The sequence below is a fragment of the Mytilus trossulus genome, chromosome 3 (genome assembly GCF_036588685.1).
Source record: "Mytilus trossulus isolate FHL-02 chromosome 3, PNRI_Mtr1.1.1.hap1, whole genome shotgun sequence".
Taxonomy (NCBI): domain Eukaryota; kingdom Metazoa; phylum Mollusca; class Bivalvia; order Mytilida; family Mytilidae; genus Mytilus; species Mytilus trossulus.
In genome coordinates, this window is record NC_086375.1 from 82,378,833 (window position 1) to 82,406,456 (window position 27,624).

At 31.3% G+C, this 27,624-nt stretch overlaps 2 protein-coding genes across 2 annotated transcripts in view; both read right to left on the reverse strand.

Annotated features, from left to right (window-relative positions):
- Positions 1-11,352, reverse strand: part of LOC134712626 (uncharacterized) — a 31,595-nt gene extending 20,243 nt beyond the window's left edge. Inside the window, exons 1-6 of the mRNA XM_063574359.1 lie at positions 11,263-11,352; positions 9,676-9,816; positions 2,977-3,081; positions 2,095-2,113; positions 1,218-1,326; positions 139-213 (exon numbers count right to left, since the gene is read on the reverse strand). Of these exons, the coding sequence (XP_063430429.1) occupies positions 139-213; positions 1,218-1,326; positions 2,095-2,113; positions 2,977-2,989 (216 nt within the window). The 5' untranslated portion in view covers positions 2,990-3,081; positions 9,676-9,816; positions 11,263-11,352. The remainder of the gene's footprint in view (positions 1-138; positions 214-1,217; positions 1,327-2,094; positions 2,114-2,976; positions 3,082-9,675; positions 9,817-11,262) is intronic.
- A 6,174-nt stretch (positions 11,353-17,526) lies between these two features.
- The window catches only part of LOC134712627 (uncharacterized), a 28,179-nt gene continuing 18,081 nt past the window's right edge, over positions 17,527-27,624 (reverse strand). Inside the window, exons 7-11 of the mRNA XM_063574360.1 lie at positions 24,306-24,399; positions 22,404-22,457; positions 20,068-20,403; positions 18,884-19,195; positions 17,527-18,458 (exon numbers count right to left, since the gene is read on the reverse strand). Coding sequence (XP_063430430.1) covers positions 18,217-18,458; positions 18,884-19,195; positions 20,068-20,403; positions 22,404-22,457; positions 24,306-24,399 — 1,038 coding nt within the window. The 3' untranslated portion in view covers positions 17,527-18,216. The remainder of the gene's footprint in view (positions 18,459-18,883; positions 19,196-20,067; positions 20,404-22,403; positions 22,458-24,305; positions 24,400-27,624) is intronic.

Genomic DNA, 27,624 nt, shown 5'->3' on the forward strand with positions numbered 1-27,624 from the left:
TTTGGCCACGAGCATCACTGAAGAGACATGTATTGTCGAAATGCGCATCTGGTGCAAGAACATTGGCACCGTCAATTTCATTGAAGAACTCCAATAAGTTTTAGACCTCCCCGATTTCACAAGTATAATGATAACTACCAAATTTATGCTGCTTGTCGGGGAATTTATCTCCTGATTTGATCCATGACGTCTGATATAAGCAAGTTGGTCAGCCTACAATTAAAGTTATTTCTGTTATATATTAAAATATATACATTTGATCATGGTTTTACATTCTATTGAAGATAAAATTAAAACCGAACAAGCACATTTTTCAAAACACTATATGCAAGTGTATAAAACAATCCAATTATCACTGTTCATAATTTTACGAAAAATAAAATCTACCAAATAGGAATATATGCAACTCGAAATCACAAACAATAATCAATCATTCAATCATAGTAATAAGAAATAAATCGAAATTTCATTTTTTTTAAATTGTTGAAAGCATTGAAGATAAACGCTAGATTGATCATGCTTTTCACATAAGATTAAGTAACCCCAAAAACTGTAAAAGCAGTTTTAACGAAATGAAATTATATGCAACGATCCGATAATTAATTTCTATATTTTGTGTTTAACTAAAATTTTCCAAGAAGAAGATTTACCACTACACGTTAATCAAATAACTATAAAAACTACAATCATTGACAAAAAAGTGTGTCTTGTTATTCAACATTCCAAAGTTTTAACAAAATTAGATATAAGTGTTAGTTTTATTTCCTTTTCTTTACATATTGTAATGCTCATTAATTGTGTCATTTGTATGACGTATGAGGGTCCTAAATACTGATATTGATTCATGCTTTTTATATTATAACTGTTTGAAAAATATCAAGTTCTATTTTCATATACTATCTTCAGAGTATCAAACATGTTTTCAACACATGTTAAAAAAAACAAACATATCGGGGCCTTTTATAGCTGACTATACATAGGTTGTAACATATTCCATACCCATGTAATACTGAGAAATGTAGAAAGGTCTGAGGTTAGAACATACTAAAACATATCTTGTTCTAATGCATAAGTATATTATCTACATTAAGAATTCAATTAATGGTATAAAAAAACACGCACACAAAATTACAAAAGAGTTAACTTCTTTAAAATTGAATAGGTATATAATATATTCATGTATCAAAGAAATCAAATTTGAAATACTTTTAACTCACCGAGAAAGATGCATAAGGCTCGCTGCTGGTATTACTGGTGTCACTTGAGCTTAGATTAGTATTTGTTTCTTCTCCCTCATATGCAGCGTTATAATGTTCACCATTTTTACTTTGGAAGGTTAAAAAAAAGAAGATAAGTTTTTCTATTTGATTATTTAAAGCATTTTCCAGATCCAAAATGAAAAGTCCACCTGCGAAACTAAAATTATCCAGTTTTAAGATTACTATCCTTACCGTCAAGTTCGAACTTACACATTTCCATCTGGGACTGAGAAATATCATCTTAAAACTGAGATATGTCAACTTTAAAGTGAGAAAATTTTAACAACAGCATTTTGCTACTGGTCTTAAGTTGAATGGCTATACAAGCAAGGCCATATAATATGCAAATTACTTTTCCATGGATGTTTCACAGTCAGCCAGCATAATTATCAATAACGAGTTCATCATAGCTATTTGTTTCTCTGTAGAATTTGATGTTTGCAGTAAAGCAACTAATTGATTAATTATCATATATAAATTTATCTTGAATTGGATGCAACTTTTCCCTATTGCTTAAAAAGCAGGTAAGTAAAAAACAACTGATTGGACAAGTTATGTGAACAATGTAACAGTCATTGTGTTTTACCCCTTGTACTTTTATGTCATATTTGTTTTTGAAACCCGGGAATCTGTTACATAGATATAGGAAGATGTGGTGTAAGTGCCAATGAGACAACTCTCCATCCAAATGACAAATTCTTATATTCATGTGACTCTTTAGACTGATGTTTGATTCGCATAAAACTATAAATTCACGAAGAGTGTGTTTACAAGCATTTCAATCTTCTTTATAACAACAATTAAAACAAAATGCTTCAACTTTAGCATAACTCACCCGACAGCAGGTTTATAAACTGAAATACAGAAGGGAGATTATAAAAAGGATCGCTTAAATATCTTTTTCTTCTCTAAAACAACTAAGAACTACATTATCTTAGAAGACAATCAGTCATTTCTACCGTAGAAGTGTCTCCTCTGGATAACGATGTCCGTACCATTCTGGGGCACCTGCAATTATCAAGGTTTTTCATGGGGTTCATGTTGGTCAGTCTTTAGCGTTTCTAAGTTGTGTTTTGTTTTCCATTGTTTGTCTGTTGAGTTGTTTTTTTTTGGCATGGAGTTTTCAGTTTTTTTCGTCTAAATCGTTTGAATATCTCTTCGGTATCTTTCTTTACTTCTCAAGAAAGTCAAGAACTGCAGGACAGTTTTTACACCTAATTGGATTCAATTAATTAGCTGATTTCTTTCTTTCTTCTTTCCTGCCTTCCTTCCTTACTTTAGTGTTCTAATTTCTTTTTTAATATTCTAATAAGTTGATGTTTCTTTCTACTATTTTCTTTTTCATGTTTATTTATATTCATCATTTTATCTTATATTCAAAACAAAATAATATTCATTTCTTGGCAGTGTTATCAATTAATGTTTTCAGCGTATACAAAAATAAACACAATACAGCTATACTAACAAAAGATGTGGCATGTGTGCCATTTAAACAGCTCTCCATCCAACTCACAATTTGTAAAAGAACACCATTATAGGCCAAAGTACAAATGTACAGCCTTCAAAACGTAGCGTTGGCTTACATTGAAAAGCTATAAAGAGTTTCAAAATTACTAGTGTAAAACCATTAAGACGGGAAAATCAATGGTATTATCTATATAAAAATTTGTTTTAGTATTTCATGATTCTTATTTCAGTAAATAATATAAAGCATTACCTGGAGAACTCATTGCAATTATTCTTTAAGTACCACTTGGTCAACAATTCACTAGCAATTGCATTATATATCTCATAATCTATTCAAAACGAGGCTCTTCGAAATCTGAAAAATATAAAATGAAAGACAAAAAACATTATGTATTTTTAAACAGAATATAATTGTAACAAGTTCCTTCATTTTTTGTTTGATGTTTAAGTACATAGTTTAAAGCGAAATGAAAAAAAATATATGTTTATTGGTTTTAGATACCTGTTCAGTAAATAATACACAAAAGCGATTGAACAAAATTTCCTTTAATTTTCCAAAATCAAATTTATCACTAGTTCAGAATTCTCTTTAAAATAACACTTACAAACGAATAAGAATCAGTTATCGGTTCTACGAAGATAAACATTTCGTTAAGTACTTTACTTGTTCTGTTAATAGTTGTATTACGTAAATATTCTATGTCGTAATTAATTCTATATAAAAAAATCCAGTTACAATTTATAAGGAAGGCGTGACTTTCATGCATATGCATTCTTCTTTATATCTCTTTACTTTCAAATATTTAAGAGTGACATGCAATTAAGCTATCAGTTGTTCATAATTGGTTTACATATTTTTTGAAAAAAAACACTTGTGTCATACAAATGCTGATATTCATACAATACAAGCCTTTTATGAATTTAAATGTTAGGGTTCAAAAACATTGAAAATTCCCAACTCGGTGTCTATTCTTAACAAATGGAAAATTTAAATATTTTCAACCGAAATGTAATACGCCTGTTTGTTTTGGATAAGCATAATACATTTCATTTATACTAGTCAACAAAAGAAACGATACACGACTTTAGAATAAAATTCATCAAAAAGTATTAAAACTAAAATAAAATGAGATACACTGTTTTAAAAAGCTTTCATTGGCAATGTATGCACATTAGATAATGAAAATATAACACTGTCGGAAAGTAACTAAATTTCATGTAAACGATCATAGGGTGCACAATATTTTTGCCGAAAGTTGGAAAAATACGGCAAGGTTTAACATGTTTGATAATATGTTTGTTTAACATGTTGGACAGAGTGTTACATGAGTGTATAACAGCAAAAAATGAAAAACACAAGAAAAAGGGTCCTTACTAAAATGGCAAAACCTCAAAGAGAAGAAATACAAAAAGTACTGATTAAAGAGTTTAAGATCGCTTTTCAACTGATTAATATGTGAGGTTGTCTTAATGAAAACTTCGATAAGACAAAGTCTATTGTAAATCATCAGAAAATCTTGTTATTTATGTGTACTGGTAAGACTGTCAGTGTAGATGATTCTTATAATGTACTTCAAGCTTAGGAACGTTATTAAATATTGCTGTTTATTCTTATAAAACATTAATATGATGTGTCCCCATAGTATCTTCGATATCTTTCAAAGGATCTTTCCACACTGTTGAACAGATAACCTCCAATATTAAGTTAACATGATAGACTTATTTGGAAGGGATATAGCTACGATACTGTTGTCAGGTCATAAAAGATTGCATATTTTGGTGTTAATATTGATTCACTTATAGGGTCTTTGCATCGGAACTAAACACATGTATTCAAAAACCAGTTGTTGGCATGACTCGGGTTATGTTCTTCTCATATATATTTTATGGTATGATACTAAAACCCTAACGGGGAGGATTGTACCTGATATTCATATGATGAAGACATAATTTTTCAATCAGTTTAATTGAAGTCAGGAGCTGGCATGTCAGGTAACTGCTAGTAGTCTGATGTTATTTATGTATTATTGTCATTTTGTTTATTTTCTTTGGTTATATCTTCTGACATCAGACTCGGACTTCTCTTGAACTGAATTTTAATGTGTGTATTATTATGCGTTTACTTTTCTACATTGGCTAGAGGTGTATAGGGGAGGATTGAGATCTCATAATCAAGTTTAGCCCCGCCGCATAATGGCGCCCTTCCCAAGTCAGGAGCCTCTGGCCTATTTTAGTCTTGTATTATTTTTAATTTTAGTTTCTTGTGTACAATTTGGAGTTTAGTATGGCGTTCATTATCACTGAACTAGTTTATATTTGTTTAGAGGCCAGCTGACGGACGCGTCCAGGTGCGGGAATTTCTCGCTACATTGAAGACCTGTTGGTTGTTGTCTTTTCTATGGGCAAGTAGTTGTCTCTTTGACACATTCCCCATTCTCAATTTTATATATGTTCAAATTCGTTTCGATCAACCTTTTATCAGCAAACAAAAAAGAACGATGCTTTGATATGAAATTGCACTTGAATTTTTATAACAAAATATTTTCGTTTGCTATGGAAATTGCGTTCGAATAATTCCGAGTCACAATATATGTCGAAAAGCAGCAAAAACAATTGAAATAACATCTAATACAAGAGTTAAATAACATTACTAGAAATGTTACTTTGATATAATAATCACGATTTCCGTACGTTGACTAAATAGATAAATAATATTGAACATATTCAAAGGAAGCTACTAGTCAAAATGAACACTACCTTTTCCTTCATATTGATCATTGATATCTGTCTTCTAACAAGAAGCTAAACACTACACTTTTTCTATAGAACAGATAACTTTGCATTCACTATTTATAATTATATGTTTTTAGATCGTGTAATTCCATTAACACCATTGCATGATGTTTATAAAACTCTAAACATTTGATTTGTTCATGTATTGAACAACGTATCTGATTTTAACGAAAGCAATCTTTTTATTATTCCAAAATTATTACACCAGGAACAAAACATTTTCTGATTTTATTTTCATCTTAACAAGGACATTATTTGTTTGTATAAATCACAGTGCAGACAACGCATATACGTATACGTTCAGATATTTCAAATACCATCTGTTTTATGGTAATATTCTATACACAGGACACTAATGTCGTCATCCACCCCAAAAGTTACCAAAACATTTAAGCATACATATTTTTCTCTATACCTCTTTTAATATGTTGGGAAGGTTCCATTTAGCTGACATAAGTTTGATCTGATATTGATTCACTCAACACATTTTTTCGCGTCGGAAATAAACATATTTGTTCAAAAATCATTTGCACGAAAAGGTTTATGTTCAACGATATGGTATATCTGTAAGACTCAAATATATGGTGGGTTCATAATCAATGGCAGATTCCTAGTCTATGGTAAATCTGACGTCTTGCCATCCCAAATCAAGGCAGATTGTTTTACAATCATAATCTATGGCAAGATTAGTAATTTCCTAATCTATGGCGGGTTTTTGTTGTTTCCAGATCAGTCTATGGCTAATGTTGAACATATAGAAAACAATGCAGTACACCTACGATCAATGACTTGTCTTAATCAAGTGGACATGTATAATGGTATATCTGTAAGACTCAAATATATGGTGGGTTCATAATCAATGGCAGATTCCTAGTCTATGGTTAATCTGACGTCTTGCCATCCCAAATCAAGGCAGATTGTTTTACAATCCTGATCTATGGCAAGATTTGTAATTTCCTAATCTATGGCGGGTTTTTGTTGTTTCCAAATCAGTCTATGGCTAGTGTTGTGACGTAATTTAAAGATCTGGCATAGATTTGGAGAAAATTAAAATCTGCTATAGATTTGGAGAAAACTAAAATTTGCCATATATTTGGAGAAAACTGAAATCTGCCTTAGATTTAATTTATTTGACATTTCTTACGTCATATTTGCCATAGATTAGGAATCTGCCATAGATTTGGAACCCGCCATAGATTTTGAACTCACCATAGATTTGAGTCCTACATATTTAATGTCGAATCCAACCCCTTACGAATTTAAAGATCTGTCATATACAGGGATAATGCTTAACTTTATATGACGAAAATGTAAACTTTCAGATCAATTCAATTGATTAATTAGAATTTTGGAGAAGCCGTGTGAGCTGCGAGGAGCCATTATTTAATGTTTGTTGACCATGGTAATTTAGTTCGTTTCTTCTGCTACCTAGTTCAAATTTGACTCGGACTTTTTATTATCTTAGTAACCAGGGTATATTCCTTGTTTTTATTTATTAAACAATGGCTTAAGGTATGGGAGGAAAGTTGAGATCTCACAAAACGTGTTTAACCTGCCGCATTGTTGCGCCTGTCCGAAGTCAATAAACTCAGAAGTAAAAAAAAATCTAATAGCAAGCAACTATCCTAAAATTTAACAACTAACAACCCTTAGGATGGTCGAATCGACAAATACTTAAAATAAGTTGCAAGGTTTAAATAGATTTTGATCTGACTGAACATAACATTTTTGTCTTAGGTGTATTATAAAGAATAGTCATAATGAATAAGATCTGCAACGCATTAAATGTTTTGTTTGTCATACCAGGAAGTGTTCTATTGACAATTTATAACAATACAAAACTCTTCACAGTTATTGAAGCATTGAATAATAGTTGTAATTTAAAACAATTAAAAGGTTCGGTTTCAGAAATTTAAATAGCTGAATATGTCCGACGGTGAATCTTTGTAACATATATCTTATTGTTCTTTTCACATATAATGCAGTATTTATTTAAAGACAACCAAACAATTTATTTATATAAATTGTGCGATAAATGATAAATGATAAATTGAATTTTCCCTTTTCTTATTGCACCAATATGTACTGAAACACACTAATAAAGAATTGAAAATGTAATCTTCTTGCCACAGAAAAAGATATATTAAAATATGTTTTCGTATTAATTCTGTTTATTAACTTTTTTCATGAAATACAATTTCTATTTTCATTTTCATATTGTGAGAATTCGGCTCCAATAACTTGCTAATCAAGAGTAACTATTAATTGAGGGAAAGAAAGAATATTATGAAAAGACTTGACAACCTTATTTTTTATTTTGTATTAAGTGTCTCTGTAAAAATTCGAGTATGAAATATCTTTATATCCGGAAAAAATATGCTTTCTTTTCAAGATAAAACACCAGTTACGACCAACTTAAATTAATGGAAAATGTATGCCCTTACTCATTGTGCTATATAACTGTGCAATCTAAATCTTTCGAACTTATTCAGTAGAGAAACACTACAAGGTGCAAAAATGAATATTTCACTTAAAACCAATCATTTTAAAACTATCAAATGTAAAGCTATGTGGTATAAAGTCTAATACGATTATTCAAAATATTTAAACAAATATCATTTTTGTTGTGTTTAGCATCATTTCTCCCCATAGAGAGCAATTTAAGAGGAAATATCACTTTAAGTAAAGAAAATAAACTGGAATCATAGAGAAATTATTTATTTTAACTTATAGAGAGAAAAAAAGTTCGGTGACACCATTTTTACTTTTCTTTTCTTTAAGTATTTAAAAAAAAACTAACTTCTCATAATTTGTTTCAATATTCTATCTCATGGATTTTTTTTTGGGCACGAATTTGTTTTTTTCTATGAACAAAGTTACAAAATTTAGGCAATCTTCAACGAGTTATAACTTGAAAAATAGCACGGTGACCCATTTTTTTTATTTTTTAAAATTTTCTTTTTAGAAACGTATAAGAACTTTTTCTGTCTCAACAAATATATACTTAAAACAGAACAAAGACCAAATTTTTCAAAATTCAATAAACCAGATTTATCAATAAGAATACGCATTCTTTCTGCAAACGGAAATGTTATACATTTCTTTATTAATTCACAATATGTTAAATTGAATCAACACTTAATGAATAACAACAAATGCATAACATTGCCTTTGTTGTATGGAGTTATTTCATCTTAAATCATATTGCAATATCTTATAATCAAATTCAAAATGGAAATTGGGAATGTGTCAAAGACACAACTATATGCCCTAAGGACAGGAACAGCCGAATTCCACCAATGGGACTGCAACACAGCAAGACATATATTAGCATTTTTTAGAATCAACATGTCACTACAGACACAGGCATGGCAAACAGGGACAGGAATGTTCATAATATACGTACAGAACAAGGACAATCAAAGGAGAAGCAAGAATAAAATCAACAACGGTAACAAAAATCGACTTATATCAATTTAGACTATAGGTACACCAACTATGATATTGAACTCTCGATATTGAGAAATAAATAAAAGTCCATGGAAAAACATTTTATTTACAAAAAAAAACGAACTTAAAGATATTTTAAATAAGAGAAGAAGTCTTTAAAGCCGGGCAAATCAAACGGTCGGCTGTATTAACCAACGAAACGGCTGGCAAACAACTTACTGAAATAAAATACACGTAAGGTAAACACATTAAGGTTACCCAATTAATTTCAAAGTAAGTGAAAGCGTATGTAGCTTGTGATGATATTTCACAAAATATAACATTATACGACACTACAGTTTCTAAAGATACAAATATTTCAAAGAACACAACACCACTCCCATCCTCAATATCGTTCATAGAATTTAACAACTAGAATTAGAAATATTTCGGTCTCTATTAAAACACATCTTCAAATAAGGGGATGATGTGGGTTTAAACTTCTTTAGTGAACAAATTAACCTTTATCATATATCCATCAATGAATAGCAATATTTGGAAATTAATTCAGTCTAATTCTATGAGTATGATTGTCCCTCTTGTATCTTTCGTTACTCTTTTACAAAAGGACCATACAGTAATAATATCAAATTTACCAACTACAAGTTCAATATCAATTACTTCATGATATATGAGTATGCTTGCACTTTAATGTAAGTGGATTTACCTCGGAATAGATTCACACAGCGTAATTTCCAGAATTTAGTTTTCTGTTTTGCATCTTTGTTCTATGGAGATCTTTGAACTATGGTGGACTGTTAGCTATTTACATAAAGTATTCCGATACATTGTATTGTGCAAAGTGTCACTGCAAGAACAAAGGATTATCTAAGTATTGCTCATAACTAAAAATAAGCGAATTGATCATCCCACAAATTCCAAGATGAAATGATAGAACAGTATTACGATAGTCTTTATTAGATACGTCTTTAAAGCAAAAAGAGAAAAATGAGAAGATAATTTATGAACTTGTTGACCTATTAAACGTATCATTTAAATGTATTATGTCACATGTTTTGTTCATTCGTTTAATGTGTTTGAGATTTCGATTTTGCAATTTGATTAAGGACTTTTCGTTTTGAATTTTCCGTGTTGTTCAGTATTTTTGTGATTCTACTTTTTAAAAACTAATCGCACTTTTGTGTTTCGAAACAAATGGGAAGTTTCTTCAGAAAATATTCGTGTGTATCCATACAGTTGTAGTGATAAAAATAAAGGGCTGTGTCGTTTCGTCTATAGATACTTAGCCTTCATTCAGAAAATTTTAAAGTAAAAACATTACATAAATATGTTTGGGTCGCTAGCTAAACTTTATTTGCGACACATTAACTTGCAAAAAGACATCTTTAGTATAAATTGACATAATGATTTACAAAAGATTTTCGTTGACACTTATTGCTTGATATGTGATATCAATGCATCTTATGCTGGTAATATTACCAAATACAACATTAAAAATATTATGTGTATTTAGCATTATTTTTCGGTGGATTTTGTAATTCCTTCTAAGAAATACAAAAAAAATCACATTTAGCAGCAAATAAGATTATTTCGTTCGTCATCATCATGAAGTGATTAATTTAATTCTTCAATATAAATAGTCTCTCAATCTTACTTAGTAAATATTGTCAACTTGTTTAAATTGACCTGATCAGTTTGTTACTAAATTATGAATCTCGATTCTATCAATTGGTTGAAAAAAGTTATCAAAAGCTTTAAATTTTATACGCCAAACGAGACTTATCAATGAGGCTCAGATGAAAATAGTTTGAAAGCAAAAAACAAGTACAAATTAAAGTTGAAGAGCATTGAGGACCTAACATTCCAAAAACGTTGTGCCAAATACGTCTAACGTCATCTATGCCTAGGACAAGAACACCCTACAGTATTTTGAACAATTTAAACTTTCGTAACCAAAAAATGCACCATGCTACATATTTGTTTAGTAGTACGTTTTTTTTAAATAGGTGAGTATGTCATTATTGACGAATTCCTGTAATATTGACCTTACTTTATTTTCTAAATTACATATTAATCTATTAACGAAAATGTTTTTAAACGTTTAAACTCTTATTCACAAATTTATTTAAATAAATATTAGCTGTAAAATACATGTTGAGAAAGACTTTTCTGTAGGAAATAAAAATAAAATTTGCAGGATTAAAAAATCGAAAACCCTTAATCTTAAAAAACAAACTTAAATGATACTTAAAGTGATGTTTGTATTCTTTGTTGAGACAAAAAATAATCCTACCTTACTGAATCCCAGCTCTTAAAATTACCAAGTATTCTTAGTCCAGGAAGTAATTAAAAATCATAATCATTCGCTGCAGTTAGTCTGAATATATTCTTAGTAAAGTTCGAAATATCATTTACTGTTTTAAATAATCTATTCTTTAAATTTGAAACACATCATTTGTTCTTGGCCAGATAAAATCATTCAAGGGATCCTTACTTTATGCATTTCAGAGAATTAAATGGTTCATTCAAATGCAATTTTGAAATTAATAGCAAAATACTTAATTTATATAATAAATAATTTTATAAAATAAAAAAGGAAAAAGATATTCGAAATTAATATACACATTAAAATGATAGAAAAAAGCATTATTTTATGTAAACGTATAATTTAAAACTATTTTGTTCCCCTAAGCACACCAATTGTAATATATGTTTTGAAATTTCTTTTCCGATGGTAGTTTCTTTTACACCGAATATAAAAAAGAAGATGTGGTATGATTGTCAATGAGAACACTGACGTCACTGTCTACAATTGACCAAAATGACACTAAAATTAACAACTATAGGTCACCGTACGGCCTTCAACAATGAGCCAAGCTAATACCGCATAGTCAGCTATAAAAGTCCCCAAAATGACAATGTAAAACAATTGAAACAAGGAAACAAACAGCCTCATTTAAAATACTTGAAATTGAGAATCGAAAAGGGGAATATGTCAAACAACAACAACCCGACCAAAGTGCAGAAAATAGTCTTCGGTCACTAATGGATATTTGACAGAGCATGAAATTACACAATAAGGGAGGGGCAGCTGGCCCCTTACAAAATGTGTACTAGATCAGTGATAACACTAAACTTTCACACATATACATGAGCCCGAGTGTAGACTTCATATGCTACATCAGCTGTGTGATTGATAGATCATTTGTGTTTTATTCCAATTTCAACACTGTTGGCTATAGTATGGCGTCCAGTTTTATCGGCGTAGGAAGCGAAAGTATCAGGAGAGAACCACTGACCTACGTCAGAAAACAGGAAAGCCTAGTCAGGTAATATTGTACCAAATATTCAGAGTGCTATACATCTAAACACCAATGGTGATATAGGACAAACGAAGGGCTATTGTTTGTTTGACTTTGCGAAAGATCAGTTATTTCTCTCCGACTTATCCGGCTTCCTGAAAAAAGTGACACGATATAGCCAAGAAAACTAAAAGTGGCGTAAAGCACACAAAATAATCAAACCAATGTTTTACTACACGATGTAGGTGTATTTAGGTATTCTTCGATTATATGTTAGCGTCTGTAAAATCTGCTATATGTTAAGATTTTGAATATTTATATGTATAAGAATTGTAGCAATCATTGGGATAAGTGGTAGATTCCTCCATTATCGTAGCACCTCAGTGTATACTCCCTATCGGAATAAATGGAAATGTGTCATTTACGAAGTTACAACACTTTTCACAAGGACAATCCCTAATCAACTCCAAGGGAGTTCTTGGACATAGGGAATTCTGTTATTTTCAACTTTTAACACATTCACTGCATTATTAGGTGTTTATGTACATAAAAGAATCCTGGAATATTCAGATACAGGCATTGTTGAATATTGATGTAAGCTCATCAACACTTTTATGTCTCAATATGATATAGGCACATTTAAATGTTGAGGTTCTGATATAAGTTACTATTATTTTCTTTTTTTGTTGACTTTGATTTCTTATATTAAAAAAAAATGCCTTGCTACTTGAAATACAAAAAAGATCAATTAAATACAAAAGAAATGCTATTACGTTTTTACAAGTTTCAATAAAAAGCAACTCATCAAAACCAAACGAGCGAAATTATTTGTACTAATTTTACAGTCTATATGAATTAACTAAGTTCGTTGACATTATAAATACATGTACATATAAATATTGATTGATATACATTAAATAACAGTAATTTGTGTGAGGCTTTTTGATCTACGTAGTTACGTGAAGCAATTGATGTGAAAAGATCTAAGTGTAATTGAACCAACCCAAGGAAAATTGTTCAGCAGTTCAGAACAATACAAAACTTTAAACCAATTTCTGAAGTTTAAATGACCTTGAAATATTGTTGTAATGTGTATTATTATGCTTCGTAATGCAAAAAACGTTTTCTAAAGAATATGATGACGTATCACTTGGATCAGGAAGTGTAGTGAAACAATTAATGAACATTTTAAACCAATCACAACCATCGAAATATAAATATCTGGCGTATTCAAAACAATTAAAAGATTCGGTTCCAGTAAAGTCAACGGATACAATTGTCCTATTGTGTTCTCAAAAAATTGTTTAGCGTATTTCAATTGATCGTTTTACATACTTGACAGTTATAAAGTTAAAGTCTAACAAGTATTTAAATTGCGAATCTTTTCGAAATACTACGGATTTAGTTATTCACGGCAATGTAACCGTAGCTGTATTTGGCACAATTTTTTTGGAATCGTGGGTCATCAATGTTCTTCAATTTTGTACTTGTTTGGCTTTATAACGATCTGAGGGTCACTGATGAGTCTTATGTAGACGAAACGCGAGTCTTGCTTATTAAATTATAAGCCTGGTTCAATGTACCTTTGATAATTATTGGATGTGTTTGAGATTTTTATTTTGCCTTTTTATTTTGTCATTTGATTCCGAGTATTTCGTTTAGAAAATATCTAGGAGGTATTTATTTCTTTTTCTTTTTATTTATATAAGGGCTTTTTCAATTATCACTGTACATAAACTACCCGAGAAACAATGTTTGGGCTCGATAGTTTTGAAAAATAAATATCATTACAGTGAAAGATAACTTCGATAAATACATTTTATGATAGACGGTATATTTTAGAAAGACCACTGCAGCATTAATGTATTTAATTAATGATTTTTCGAATTGGTTCAGTTACAGCCCTTTATTGAAACTTCTCAATATCACAATAAAACAGTACCCTTCCAGTATCTTATTTATATCAATCTTAAATTTCAATACAAAGAATATGTTGTCAAAATGTATGTTCGTGACTGAAATATTCTTATAACTCCTTGGACCTAGATAGAAAAAGAAGTTAGAATATCACAAAAAATGCGTTGAAAAAATGAAAAGTTATTTAATGAAAAAGTTCTATATAACCAACCGTAAAATTATCATTTAATATACTTTTAATGAGTAGTCAGTAGTCTACTTTATAGTGTTATTCACTACCATGAAACCTTTTAAATATCTAAATTTTAATCTAATATTTAAAAAAAAAAACTTGCTGGCATTTTTGAGGGTTCAAATCGACATTTGGTAGTTTGACTTTTTTTCTAGTTAATTTGGTTGACAATTGACAATTCCAACTCAATATTTCCCAACCATATTGAAATTTAGAAGTTAACCTCAAAGTAATTTAACACAATTTGATTATAGACCAGGCACAGTTGAAGCAAAACCATTCTATAAATGCAGAACAAATATCAGTTTTAAGGTGATCTGGGCTTTTTTACCAAAATATTACGACTAAAATTGATCTTGAACTTTTTTTGACTTCAGTTTAGTACAGTCGATTCTGATGACACAAAATGAGCTAATTAAAGTCTAGTCAAATGCAAGATAATGAAGAAAAATACTTAGTTTATATAGTTTTATACAATTTATGCACTTTTTTATTTTCAACCATTCTTAGCCGAACAAGTTTCTTTGTAAGATTAAGAGTAAGAGTCCGAACACTGTTTTCCTTTTGACTGCATTTCCTCCGTAACCACAAAAGAAAACGACACATTTATTTTATTAAATTGCTTGTTATATCCGTCCTATGATTTGAAGCGATATGAACACTCCATTTGAGAGTTAACTCGCCTTATGCCAGTGATATAAGTGATATGCATTTCTATCTTGTAAAGCATAAGTGATAGAGACCTAGAATCTTTGATTGGAGGTTCTTGGCGTTTTTTCCCCTCTTATATTAAAATCTAATTAAATATAATTAAAATGTAGGCATAGAGTGATATAACTCATTAACCATATATAATTAAGACCTATGGTCTTTTTGTTTTGAAGGCTTTGATTTATGAACTTAAAATTAAATTCTAGGTCATAGGTAAAATTGACGTTTTAGATTCTGACCTTTGCTTTTACCTCATATGTATAAATGATAAAGCCATGGGAGTTTTTGCACTACGTTGCAAGAACTTAACCATGGAAAAAATATCTGGAAGTGATCTTGTGTAAACCGTAAGTAGCTATTTTTTTGTACTTATTTAATATAAAAGTATATTGAACAATAATGTTTTAGAATCAGTATCAAGTAAACTATCAAATAAAATCGGGAGAGATATATTTCTAACTTGAAGTGACATATTTCAAACCGAAAGTAACAATTTATCTCCCTTTTTTAAAAGAAAAATGTATAGAAACATATATTTTTGGAATCAGTGTAAGATAAGCTATCATTTGACGCTGGATATGATATTTCAAACTGATTTTTCATATATATCGTAATATATTAAAATTGATCTGTATGGAAAGACCACCAACAGTCTTAGATTAATTGGTTTTTACCTTCTTTTTATTTTGTTTATAACGTAGTTTTCAAATTGATCTTCGTATTAACCAATAAAAAAGATATAGAACCAAATCGACTTATTTACTGAGCGATTGCAAATATTTTGTCAACTAAATACCCATATCAATATACAATTTACACTTGGTCTTATTTGGTGGAATGATTAGTAAGAAAACACAATTACAACGTTATAAATTTCACTTACAAAAAAGAAAAATACCGAGAAAAACATTTTATATCAACTCAATGAGACGGTACCGCCATTGGCTAAACTGTTGTCAATAGGCTATTGGTTTTCAAAATGTCTTTTTCGTATATAGGATCTTTTGTTAGTATTATTGATCAATTATTGACATTTGTATATAATATTTTCTATGTTTACAGCATCATCTAGTCTAGACCAACCAATAATTTTAAATGTTGTTGGTTGGTCATTTTCTAACATATCATTGAGTAAATTTAACGCATCTGATAAAATTTCTATGTCAATCCTTTATCTGTATCGTATAAATCTTAAATTAATAGAACTGTGTTTTTATTACATTCTTTGCAAGCGGGTTTTGGAGTTAATTCGCCAGAGTTTGAGTGTTTGTTAATATGTATGCCTAAGTAAGGCAAGATTGATGGCATCTTCTGAGAAACACTACATTCACACCTATGAGAGGGTTTTCGATAAACGATTAAGGGATTTGTTATTGAACTGATTAAGATAATATAACTTAGACCACTAACACACATTTGCCATATTTTCGTAAGATACATATGATTTATGTTTACAAGTTTTATATATTTTCTGTTTTGTTTTCCCATCAGCTGTTCTCAATAGAAAATTAGAATACAACAAATACTTAATTGACAGGACAAGAGCAAAGATACCGAACTCCCTGGTAAATGTAAAACGAAAAGTTCCAAATCAAATGTCAAAATTAAAAGCTCAAACACATCAAATAAATGGTTAACAGCAGCTGTCATATTCCTGACTTGGAACAAGTATTTTCTAATACAGAAAATGATGTATTACACCTGGCTTGATTGCTAGGTAAACCTGTCTTGTTTCTGGATTATAATTGACGCGCGTTTCGTCTACCTAAGACTCATCAGTGACGCTCATATCAAAATATTATCATAAACATTTCTCAGTATATTAATTAACGTTTTTTGATTGAGTTAAGTCTGCCAATTGATATTTTATCGTGTGTTTTTTCTATGTTGTAATGCTATGCTATTGTTTCAGAAAAAAGGGAGAAGGTTTGGATTCATTAAAACGTTTAATCCCGCTGCAAATGTTTGCACCTGTCCTAAGTCAGGAATCTGATGTACAGTAGTTGTCGTTTGTTTATGTAAAATATACGTGTATCTCGTTTCTCTTTTTTTTATTATATAGAATAGACCGTAAGTCTTCCCGTTTGAATGGTTTTACACTAGTGATTTTGGGGCCCTTTATAACTTGTTGTTTGGTGTGAGCCAAGGCTCCGTGTTGAAGGCCGTACATTGACCTATAATGGTTTACTTTTTTTTTAAATGGTTATTTGGATGGAGAGTTGTCTCATTGGCACTCACATCACATCTTCATTTATCTAAGAACTGAGTGTTATAATCTAGATGGCTTACAAATTGAAACAATTGATTAGATGAGATTTAATTGGTTAACAATCAAAACATTTGAAATATTTTGAAACAATTAACATTCAATAATAAATTATTGACAAAACGGCACAAAATTATAAATATCCATAACACATGACAGATTTACAATGACATTTTTTGTGACTAAATGCCTTATTATACTATTTTTTTGTATAGAGTAATAAATTCACAAACATCATTTATCTTTGAAACTGATTCTAAAATGGCAGTAAAAGATGGTTGATTGACAAATTAAACCTTATTATTCGGGTATATGGAGAACAAGCGCTCCTCATTATGTTTTTTACAAACGACATTCATTCTACCAGATGAAATTCGGATGCACTTTATAAGTGAGAAAAGATTTCTTCAAAGAAAATCCGGTTATAAATGAACTAAATGTGAAAACAACATTGATATGAAACTGGGATGCAGATGTGCGTTTTTATCCCTATCTTTGTAATATGAGTAAGCAACCAGAGGAAGTTGAGGGTATATCTATATTGATCGAATCCTAAATATAGCAGCAACATGATAGAAATCAAAGTTAGGTAATCTATGCTTTTCTGCAAGAGACTCTCACACTGTCGACCAATCAAATCTAGCTCATTTATTGTTAATGCGATTCCCTCTGTTGTGTTGACTTGGAATGTGACACCGAAAGCAGGACACTTATGCTGATAATATTTGATCTAAGTACAATCAGTACCTTTGGTTGAATAACCGTAATAAAATAAGATGACTCTTGATTGTTAAAGACAAATATGAATCAATGCAAAACTCATGTCATTTTTGTGCATTTTGCAAAAGACATAGCGGGTTGAAAAAATCTGAATGTTTTCTTATTACAAATGTCATAATTAAAATGAACACAGGTGCACTCGCTATGTGACCAAGATGTTTCGTTTGAGCAGTTCTGTAAAATCATGTCTCCATTTGAACACTGGTAAAATATGTTACATATATCTTTGTCTTGAAAGTATGCTGCACCTTGTGGATCATCCTTGCAATTAGGCACACAACCTGAAAAAGAGGAACATGCGATGAGCTTTGTCTCTCATAAATGTCATTTTAGATAGATGAACAAAATTATTTTCTAACATTATACGTCAACTGTTAAAAAAACATGATTACAAACGAATGTAAAATAAAGTATCCCAGAGATAAATCATTTTATTCCAAACTAATTAAACTTCAAATCAGATTTATTTCGAGACACCATACAATGAATTTAATCTGAATTCATGCATTCTGATATTTTTTCAGCTAAACCTTGTATACACGAATAAGTCATAAAGAAAAAAAAAACATTACCTGTGCGAACTCATTTAAAGTATTGTATATACGTTTGTATGTCTCCGTTATGAGACAGTCACTTTCTAAGAGGTCGAATACAGAATTAAAAGATGTTAAAAATGAAAAAAATAAAACATTAAAACAATACATACCGTCTCCTTCACAGACAGGTATATTTATTGTAGATGTAAGGTTAGCAGCAAGTTTATGATCTGTCATGAGTGGAACACATGAGATGGTTTGATTTCCTGTGAACCATGACACAGGAATTATCGCATCAGCTGTGATTGTTGAGCTATTTTTCTTATCGTTATTACTACATTCATTCTTAGCAGGTATCAAACGGGACGATTCCCCACTGTTGACAATCAAGTCTAAATATCTCGCCTTACAAGTGTTCGTCATTTCACAATGAACATAAATACTGTCATTAATGCGAGTAACACGTTGTTGTAACTTTGGATCTACGATTAAAAAATAATCAAATTAATACCTGATCATAAAAGATAGCGTTAACAAACAAATTAAAATACTAATAATTCTATTGCATATTTTTTAACAATACTCCGAATAAATAGAGCTTTCGTAAAAGTATTTCTGAGGAATTGAGGAATTGATGAAAACAACTTTAAAATGCCCTTACGTATAGTTTTGTCATGGTAAAGTCAATAACAGCTGATAACAATAACAAATAAAAATGAGACTTAGTTGGGCAATACCGAGCTTGGTAAGGTAATCTAACAAAAGGAATCATATGCACTTATGAAAGAATGAATTACAGAATGTGTCTGCTTTAAAATAGTTCACTGAATTAACCATCACCAACAGTACCTGCATTTTTTCAAGAACTCCTACAGTATTATTCCTCTTTTGTTTGACTATTCTTATTGTATCTTTATTTGAGTATTTTATATTCGAAAGCATAATTCGTGTTTAAACAAAACATTGGCTGCGATTAAAGCTTTATCACAGTTTTTGTGTTAAACAAATAAACATATCACTGTCCCAAGCCATGAACCTCTGATCTTCGTTAGTCTTGCATGCTTATTTACTTATGATTGTTTATATGTTTCATAGGTAAGTGTAACCTGATCTATTTTTTTCGTAACTAGTATACACTTTTAAGAGGCTATCTGAAGCCTGCCTCAAGGATGATAGTTTTACCGCTTTGTTGAAAACCAATTTGTGCTTTCAGCTGTTTTTGCTCTTTGTTCGGCTTGTTGTCTCTTTGACAAATTACTTGTTTCCATTTTAAATTTGGCAAGTACCCTTTTTCATGGTCTATACATATTGTCATGATTTTGTTTTATTATTTTAAGTATCAATGTGCACGTACCTTTTAGATGTATTTCAAATTCGTGGAATGTAGTATTTCCATCATCATATTTTATTGTGATGGTGTAATTTCCCATATTGTCACATTTAGCCTTTTCCTTAAACAAGCTAAATTGTTGGTCAGAAAAGTTGTAGTAGACTTTCCAATCTCCATTTTGTTGAACAAAGTTATTAGATGACACATTGATTTTAAACACTTCGAGTGCATTGAAATATTGTGATGTCATATGCTGGACTTGTATACTTGACGGACTACTAGTAGCCCTCTGTGGACTTGTATAAGAAATACATATTGGTTCTCCAATCTTTGCAGTAGACATCTTATTGTCGCACTGACCTGAAAAGACAACAACATAAAACTAAGCCAGAAGATAAGCGTAAAAAAGACACCAGGATCAATCCACAGAGCTTTGTGTTTGTGTAGTGATATGTCTTGCCATGGCAAACAAGAATATGTATGAATTTCTGGTGGATAATAACATAATTAAAATATTTAAAAGCGTTAAATCGAAGGTTCAACATATTCTTTAGATGATACAACCACGTACCGACTACCATAAACATATGTCAATGTATAAAAGAGGGACAAAAGATACCAAAGGGACAGTCAAACTCATAAATCGTAAATAAACTGACAACGCCATGGATAAAAATAAAAACGACAAACAGACAAATAATAGTACACATGACACAACATAGAAAACTAAAGAATAAGCAACACGAACCCCATACATAAAAGTCATGTCACAAACACACAAAAAAATAACTATAGGCCAATAAATTGGCTTATAATTTTGAATGTGCACATCATTGCATGCGAATACAAATGAATAGTAAAAGGTACAGGTAGAATATTTTCCAAGCCATATTCCTGACTTGCTACAGGCATTTCCCAAAGAAATCGGTGGATTTAACCTGGTTAAAAAGTTATGTAAACCTTTCTTTTTATAATGAAATTTGTTCATATTTCCGTTATATTGACACATATTGGGAGGAAACACAGCACACGTACAAGGTTTAAAATTAACCAGCATTTCGAATTCGGTTACAGTTTGGTCTCTTGTGGAGAGTTGTCACATTGGCAAGCATACCACATCGTCTTTTTTATATGAACATACCACAAAGAAATACAATACAAATGACAAAATATGCAAACAATCATACAATTATCCATCTATTAAATATGCAAAAAAATAAATTGCAATGAATATTGTGTTGTCGTTTATAACGAAAACTACATATAGCTTACACTTTCTCGGTAAATTATGTTTTTTAAGTTTATGTTTTTCATTCATGATAAACCTTGTGCAAATGTACATCTTTTATGATACAAATTTTTAATTCTGATTAAGTTAGCATTTCACGGTTTCCTTTTTGGTTTTTCTTTTCATTTTCTTACTCAAACAAGTGCATGTGAAAATCCTCTTTTAGTTTCTTTCGATTGAAGCCGGAAAACGTAAATATAAATACAAGAGGTACTCAAAATAATAGCGAATTTGAAAATATACTTTGTGTCTAAAATGACTTCAGAACTGACCCCACCAGTAATGCCCAAAGTTACAAAGTAAAAATCTCGACGATGGGATGGATACATACAGAATAACGTCAAAAGTAATACAACCATTGGAAATATGAAATTAAGACTTAAAGGGAAAATGGGCACTTGGGTAAACTAGAATGCTATACAATTTCTACATGTAGAACTCAATACCATCTATATATTTTACACGCATTAACATAGAAGTATTCTTTGTTGCCATACATATTTTTATGTACAGCATTTTATGATATATGAAAATTGATTATAACACTACAAAAGGTAAAATTTTGACAGTTTTCGCAGTTTTGCATTAAATTAAAAGTATATTCAAATATCTGAAGCAAATTTCTAAACTTATTAATCTAATCTAAGTTATGTAAAGTTTAAATCTTTGATTATTGCCAATTAGTAGATAATATATTGTTTTTAAAATTTAAACAGCAAAACGAATAAGGTTTTATCAATCCTTCTCCTTCTCAATTGTTCATATGAAAATGGTTTTGATGTAGCTAATGTTGGTTGTGAATACAAATCCAACTATCTATTCATGTTTCTTTGAACTTAAAAATGAAAACAATCTAATGAAATATTTTATACTGAAGTATTTATTATAATGATATACCATGGTCTATCGTCCATCACAAATGCGTCCGATTCATGTTATTTTAATTTAAAAGTTCTAAAACGAATTCATCATATTTTTGTTTACTTGGATGTAACAATATTTGATAAATAACTCATACATTGTATGTGGTTAAGTACAAAAAATATATGTTATATAAAATGAAATCACTTACCAGGAATGGGTGTATATTTAATAGCAGAAGCAGGATCATTCGCATTATCCAAACCTTAAAAGCGAATAACAGATTCATTGAATTCAAAGATCTATAACATAAATAACATTTTTGCATGAGTATATTTTCTCAATAAACATCAAAACATCAATTTAGCAGAACGCATTAAACAATATTTTTACAGAACGCCAGTATAATGATAATAAATGTACAAGGTATTAAGTATCAAGCAGCAAAAATATCACACAACACTTTTAGGAGGAAATATATATATATACGTTTAACTCTATGGTGGGTTCCAAATCTACAGGAGATTTCAAATATATGAAAATATGACGTAAAAAAAGCGAAATCTATTGCAATTTATTTGTTTTCTCGAAACCTATTACAGATTAGGTAATTGCGTAATTGTCAGTGGACGAGTAAACTTTCAGAAGCCAGAAAAGAAATCATATTCAATTGTATATTTAAAAATAATCAACGGCTGGCAAACTAAGCTGACAGGAGGAAATAAGTTGATACCACTTTGACTTTAATTGTTATCAGTTATAACAGATTTATAAACACCACAATTTGTTTTATGTTAACATGTAAATTGTTTACTTCTTTTATTCAATCTGTATTTTGGTTTATTACTGGACTGCCATTTTCGGAAAGTATCATTTACGATGTACAGAGTACAGAATACGAAATCTTTACCATCCTAAAGATTTCATCTCACTTTCAATAGTTGTTTCAGTGAATATCACTTCTTCACACAGAAAATATCATGATCGTCAACACGATTTCGTCCAATTCAGATGGTGCGAAATATGCTCCAAGTGTCGTACTCCTAATACGGTTTTGTAATACTGACTTTTATATAAATGTCGGCTCTTTTGTGTGTCGCATTCATACCATGCCATTTGAAAATTAGGAAATCAGCCATAGATTAAGTCAGTAATAATCTGTCATAGATTTGGAATGACATGACGTAATATTTACCACATATTGAGACTATGCTATTGATCTGCAACCTGTCATAGATGCGAATCCTACATATTTATTTGATATATTCAGAAAACATTAATAAAGACGTGACCACCGAAAGCCTTTACAAACCAAGCAATGAATGAAATAATCTCCTAGAACATTTTTACCTCCTTAAAAATGTTTGTCTAGTACGTGACTTCCATCTACACATCCTGGTTACTGGTATTAAAAAGCACAAATATCAGAAAAAGCTTATAAAGCCACAGAAAAGTTTTTATGGTTATCAGCTTTCAGACATATTTGGTCTGATTGTAAAGCACTATTTAGCTTGTGGGATAACGACGAAGTATTCTATTTTAATTTGAGCAGAATCAGAATCTTTCCTTAGACTGACAACTCAAGTTGGAAAAAGGAAAATTTAAAATCATACGACCATGTGATACACTGGAAATGGCTAAACCAATGTTTATAAGAGAAACATTTTGAATTTTAAAAATATACTTATTTAAGATTAACAGAAGAGACCGTGACTATAGAAGACGTAAAATTAAAACTTTCCAATCAATTCCAGTCAATTAACGAACTGTCGATGCTGAGATAAAACTAATATTAAGTCTGAATAAATTCTTCATCTCAATTATTTTGAAATATAAGAGCAATGCTTGAAAATAATGACAATTACATGCCTGGGCTGTCACAAATGAAGAGACAACATACACATTGAAACCTATGATAACAATTTCACAAACTAATTTTATAATTCTGCGTGATAAAGTTTTGTTATTTAGGGCTTAAACATATGTAAGTTGCTGTTCATAGCCGAAACACATATTTATCTCATGTGAGTGTTGAAATGCTGTTTTGGTTTTTTCCCAAGTGTGTATTGATTTTGCATTGAGTTTCCCAGAGATCTTCAATTGGTATACATACCCGAATAATAGTTGTTCTGGAATATCCATATCGCTACACCAATTATACACAATCCGGTTATACCAAGGGTGGTCCATGTTTTTAAAGATCTTTTCTAAAATGAAACAAAACTACTGAGACAATCTATTTGTTGACCTAAACATTTACAAATTAACCTAAATTCTGTGTCACGACCAAAAATTTTGAATATCGAGACAAAGTCATAGAATACATAACTGCATTCGAATATTTCGATCAAATCATGAAAAATTGTATTGTGAATACAAGTAATAACAATTTAACTTCAGAATATTTTGAGTTTTTTTTTTAGTGTAATATAAAAGACGTCTCAAATAGATATAAAACAAATATGCAAGTAATAACTATTGATAAGTAGTAAACCGCTATTCGAAATTCATAAATTGATAGAAAAAACACAAATCCGGGTTACAAACTAAAACTGAGGGAAATGCATAAAATATAAGGAATCTACGACACAACAGAAACACAACATTAAAATGTAACTCACACAGACACTAACTATAATATAACAATGATCATTTTCCTGAATTGGTACAGGGCATTTTAAGACAAAAATGGTAGGTTCAACCTGATTTTGAAGCATGCAAAACCTCTCGCTTTAATAGCAATGTAAATTATTACATTAAAATGACAACATTACATGACAGGATTGCAATACAAATAAATGGGAGAATATAAAGGACAGAGAAAGACACAAAAAATAGGCAACAAAAGGTACAAAGTTTAAAATTGTATACTCCAGACCTGGAATTTTAAACAGGGATGTTGATTTGACTCTATCATGAAATAGACATAGGAAACGGAGAAGGTACAACTGAATACAATACAGTAATCTTTTAACAAAAAGTATTAATGATTTGTTTCAAACGATAGTGATGAAATGCATTGACCACAACATGCTTTGTTAATATGGTCAAGCTGTATTGTCAATGCATTTTATAACGATATAAACCTAGAGGTGGGGTCACACATTTACGATTTTTAGTGCCATCTTCGATTAGAATTTGTCAAAAGTCTGATCAAAATCCTGTTAGTCGTGGATGGAAATTAAAAACAATATGCTAACGAATATATTTAAACACGACCACAATCAAATATTGTCCAAGAAGCGTCGATATTCAACCGTTTCCAAGCAAATCCAGTTCTCAATTGAATCATAATCCGATTTGTATTTTTCGCATGGCAATTAAGGTCCGAATCTGCCCCGAGAGCGTCCAGATTCTACAAAATGTAATCCGACGGAGATCAGACAGTAAACCGTCAATGACGGAAGGTATCCGTTATGCTGGGGTCACACGTTCCCTTTTTTTTTTTTTACGGCGGCCCTTAATAGGACCATTCCCAATCAAAATTTGTCAAAAGTCTGATCAACATCCTGTGAATCGTGGATTGAAATTCAAACTTTAAGAAAAATGTGTAATCACGACAACAATAAGATGGTGTTCAGGAAGTGAATCTGTCCCGGTTACCCTGTTCTCTATCCGATTCTAAACTGATTTTGTATTTTTTGCATGGTTAATAACGACTTAATCTATCCGACAGCGTCCCGATTCTTCCAAATGTAATTCGACTGAGATCAGACAATAACAAGACAGTGAACCGACTCTAACGGAAGATATCCGTTTGAAAACTGTTGGCATATTCGGGGTGAGTAGATACTGTCGGAACGTAACTCTATCTAGGTCCACTGTACCATATTACAAACGGCTTTGTCTGGACTCAGTCGAATTGTGTTCTATAATTTTCGGGACTCTTGCGTGGTAATCATTGCCGAATGTCGTATTAATAACGGGACTGCACCATAACGGTTTCGGCTAAAAAAATTGTGAATGGAAATGGGGATTGTGTCAAAGAGACAACAACCCGACCGTAGAAAAAACATCAGCAGAAGATCACCAACAGGTTTTCAATGAAGCGAGAAAATTCCGCACACGGAGGAGTACTTCAGACGGTTTCGCATTCGACAAGATCTGTAAGAAATCTTGAATCAATCGGCAGACAATGACAAATTTATCAATATCTTTCCCGTTCCACAAGGAATCTGTTACGAATGTATACGATTTCTTTAGGGTAATGTTAGGACATTCCAGATCAATTAAGATAGAATTCCGACTTTGAAACTTTTCGTGTCTTCGCGCTGTCTGATCTGAAACGGGGGCCTTAATCGGCACAGTGTGAACGCCGCATTAGAAAACTGTCAACATATTCCGGTTGATAAAATACTTTCGGAACGTAATCATATCACGGTCTGCTTTACCGCATTGCAAACGGCTTTTGCATTAAGCTGGGGTCACACATTCACAATTTTTACTACCGTCCTCGACAGGACCATTCCCCATTCAAATTTATTAAAAGTCTGATCAAGATCCTGTGAATCGTGGATGGAAATTCAAACTTAAATAAAAATTTGTAAAAAAAAATAATTTGATCACGACAACAATCAGATAGTGTTCAGGAAGCGACGATATTCAACCGTTTCTAAGCGAATTAGTACCGATAATACTCTTCTGAAGCCGCTTCTAACCCGATTTGTATTTTCGCCAGGTAAAATTCGACCGAGTATGTCACGACTTCGTCCCGACTCTACCGAACGTAATCCGACAGAGATCAGACAGTGACCAGACAGTGAACTGACGCTGACGGAAGATATCCGTTAGAAAACTGTCGGCATATTCGGGATGATCAGGTACTGTCGGAACGTAATCCTATCACGGTCCGCTCTATCGCATTGCAAACGGCTTTGTCTGGTCTCAGTCGTATTGTTTTCTGTAATTATCGGGACTCTGACGTGGGTATCATTGATTAATTTCGTATTAATAACGGGACTGTTTCGGAACGGTTTCGGCAAAAAACGGTTCGCAATCGACAAGATCTGGATGCAATCTGGACTCAATCGGCAGAAAAACAACTATGAAAAATTACTCCAGATCATTCCCGTTCCACAAGACACCGTCCAGAATACACAAGACATTGTTCGGAATTCGATCCGATACAGCAGAATCTGTCATGACATAGCCACGATTGTAATCCGACTAGACAAAATCGGCTGAGTTGTCCGAATGTTACGGGACGCACCTAACTGTCGGGGTGCTTTGCCGAACTATTCGGACCCTTCCCGACCCGTAAGAATCTGTTACGAACTAAAACGACTGTGTTCAGACAATGATAGGACATTCCAGATAATTGATGATACTAATCCGACTTTTTCACTTTTCGTGTCGTATTGCTGTCTGATCTCAAACGGGAGCAATAATCGGCAATGTGTGAACCCCACATTAGCAACGAAACTGTTTCGGAC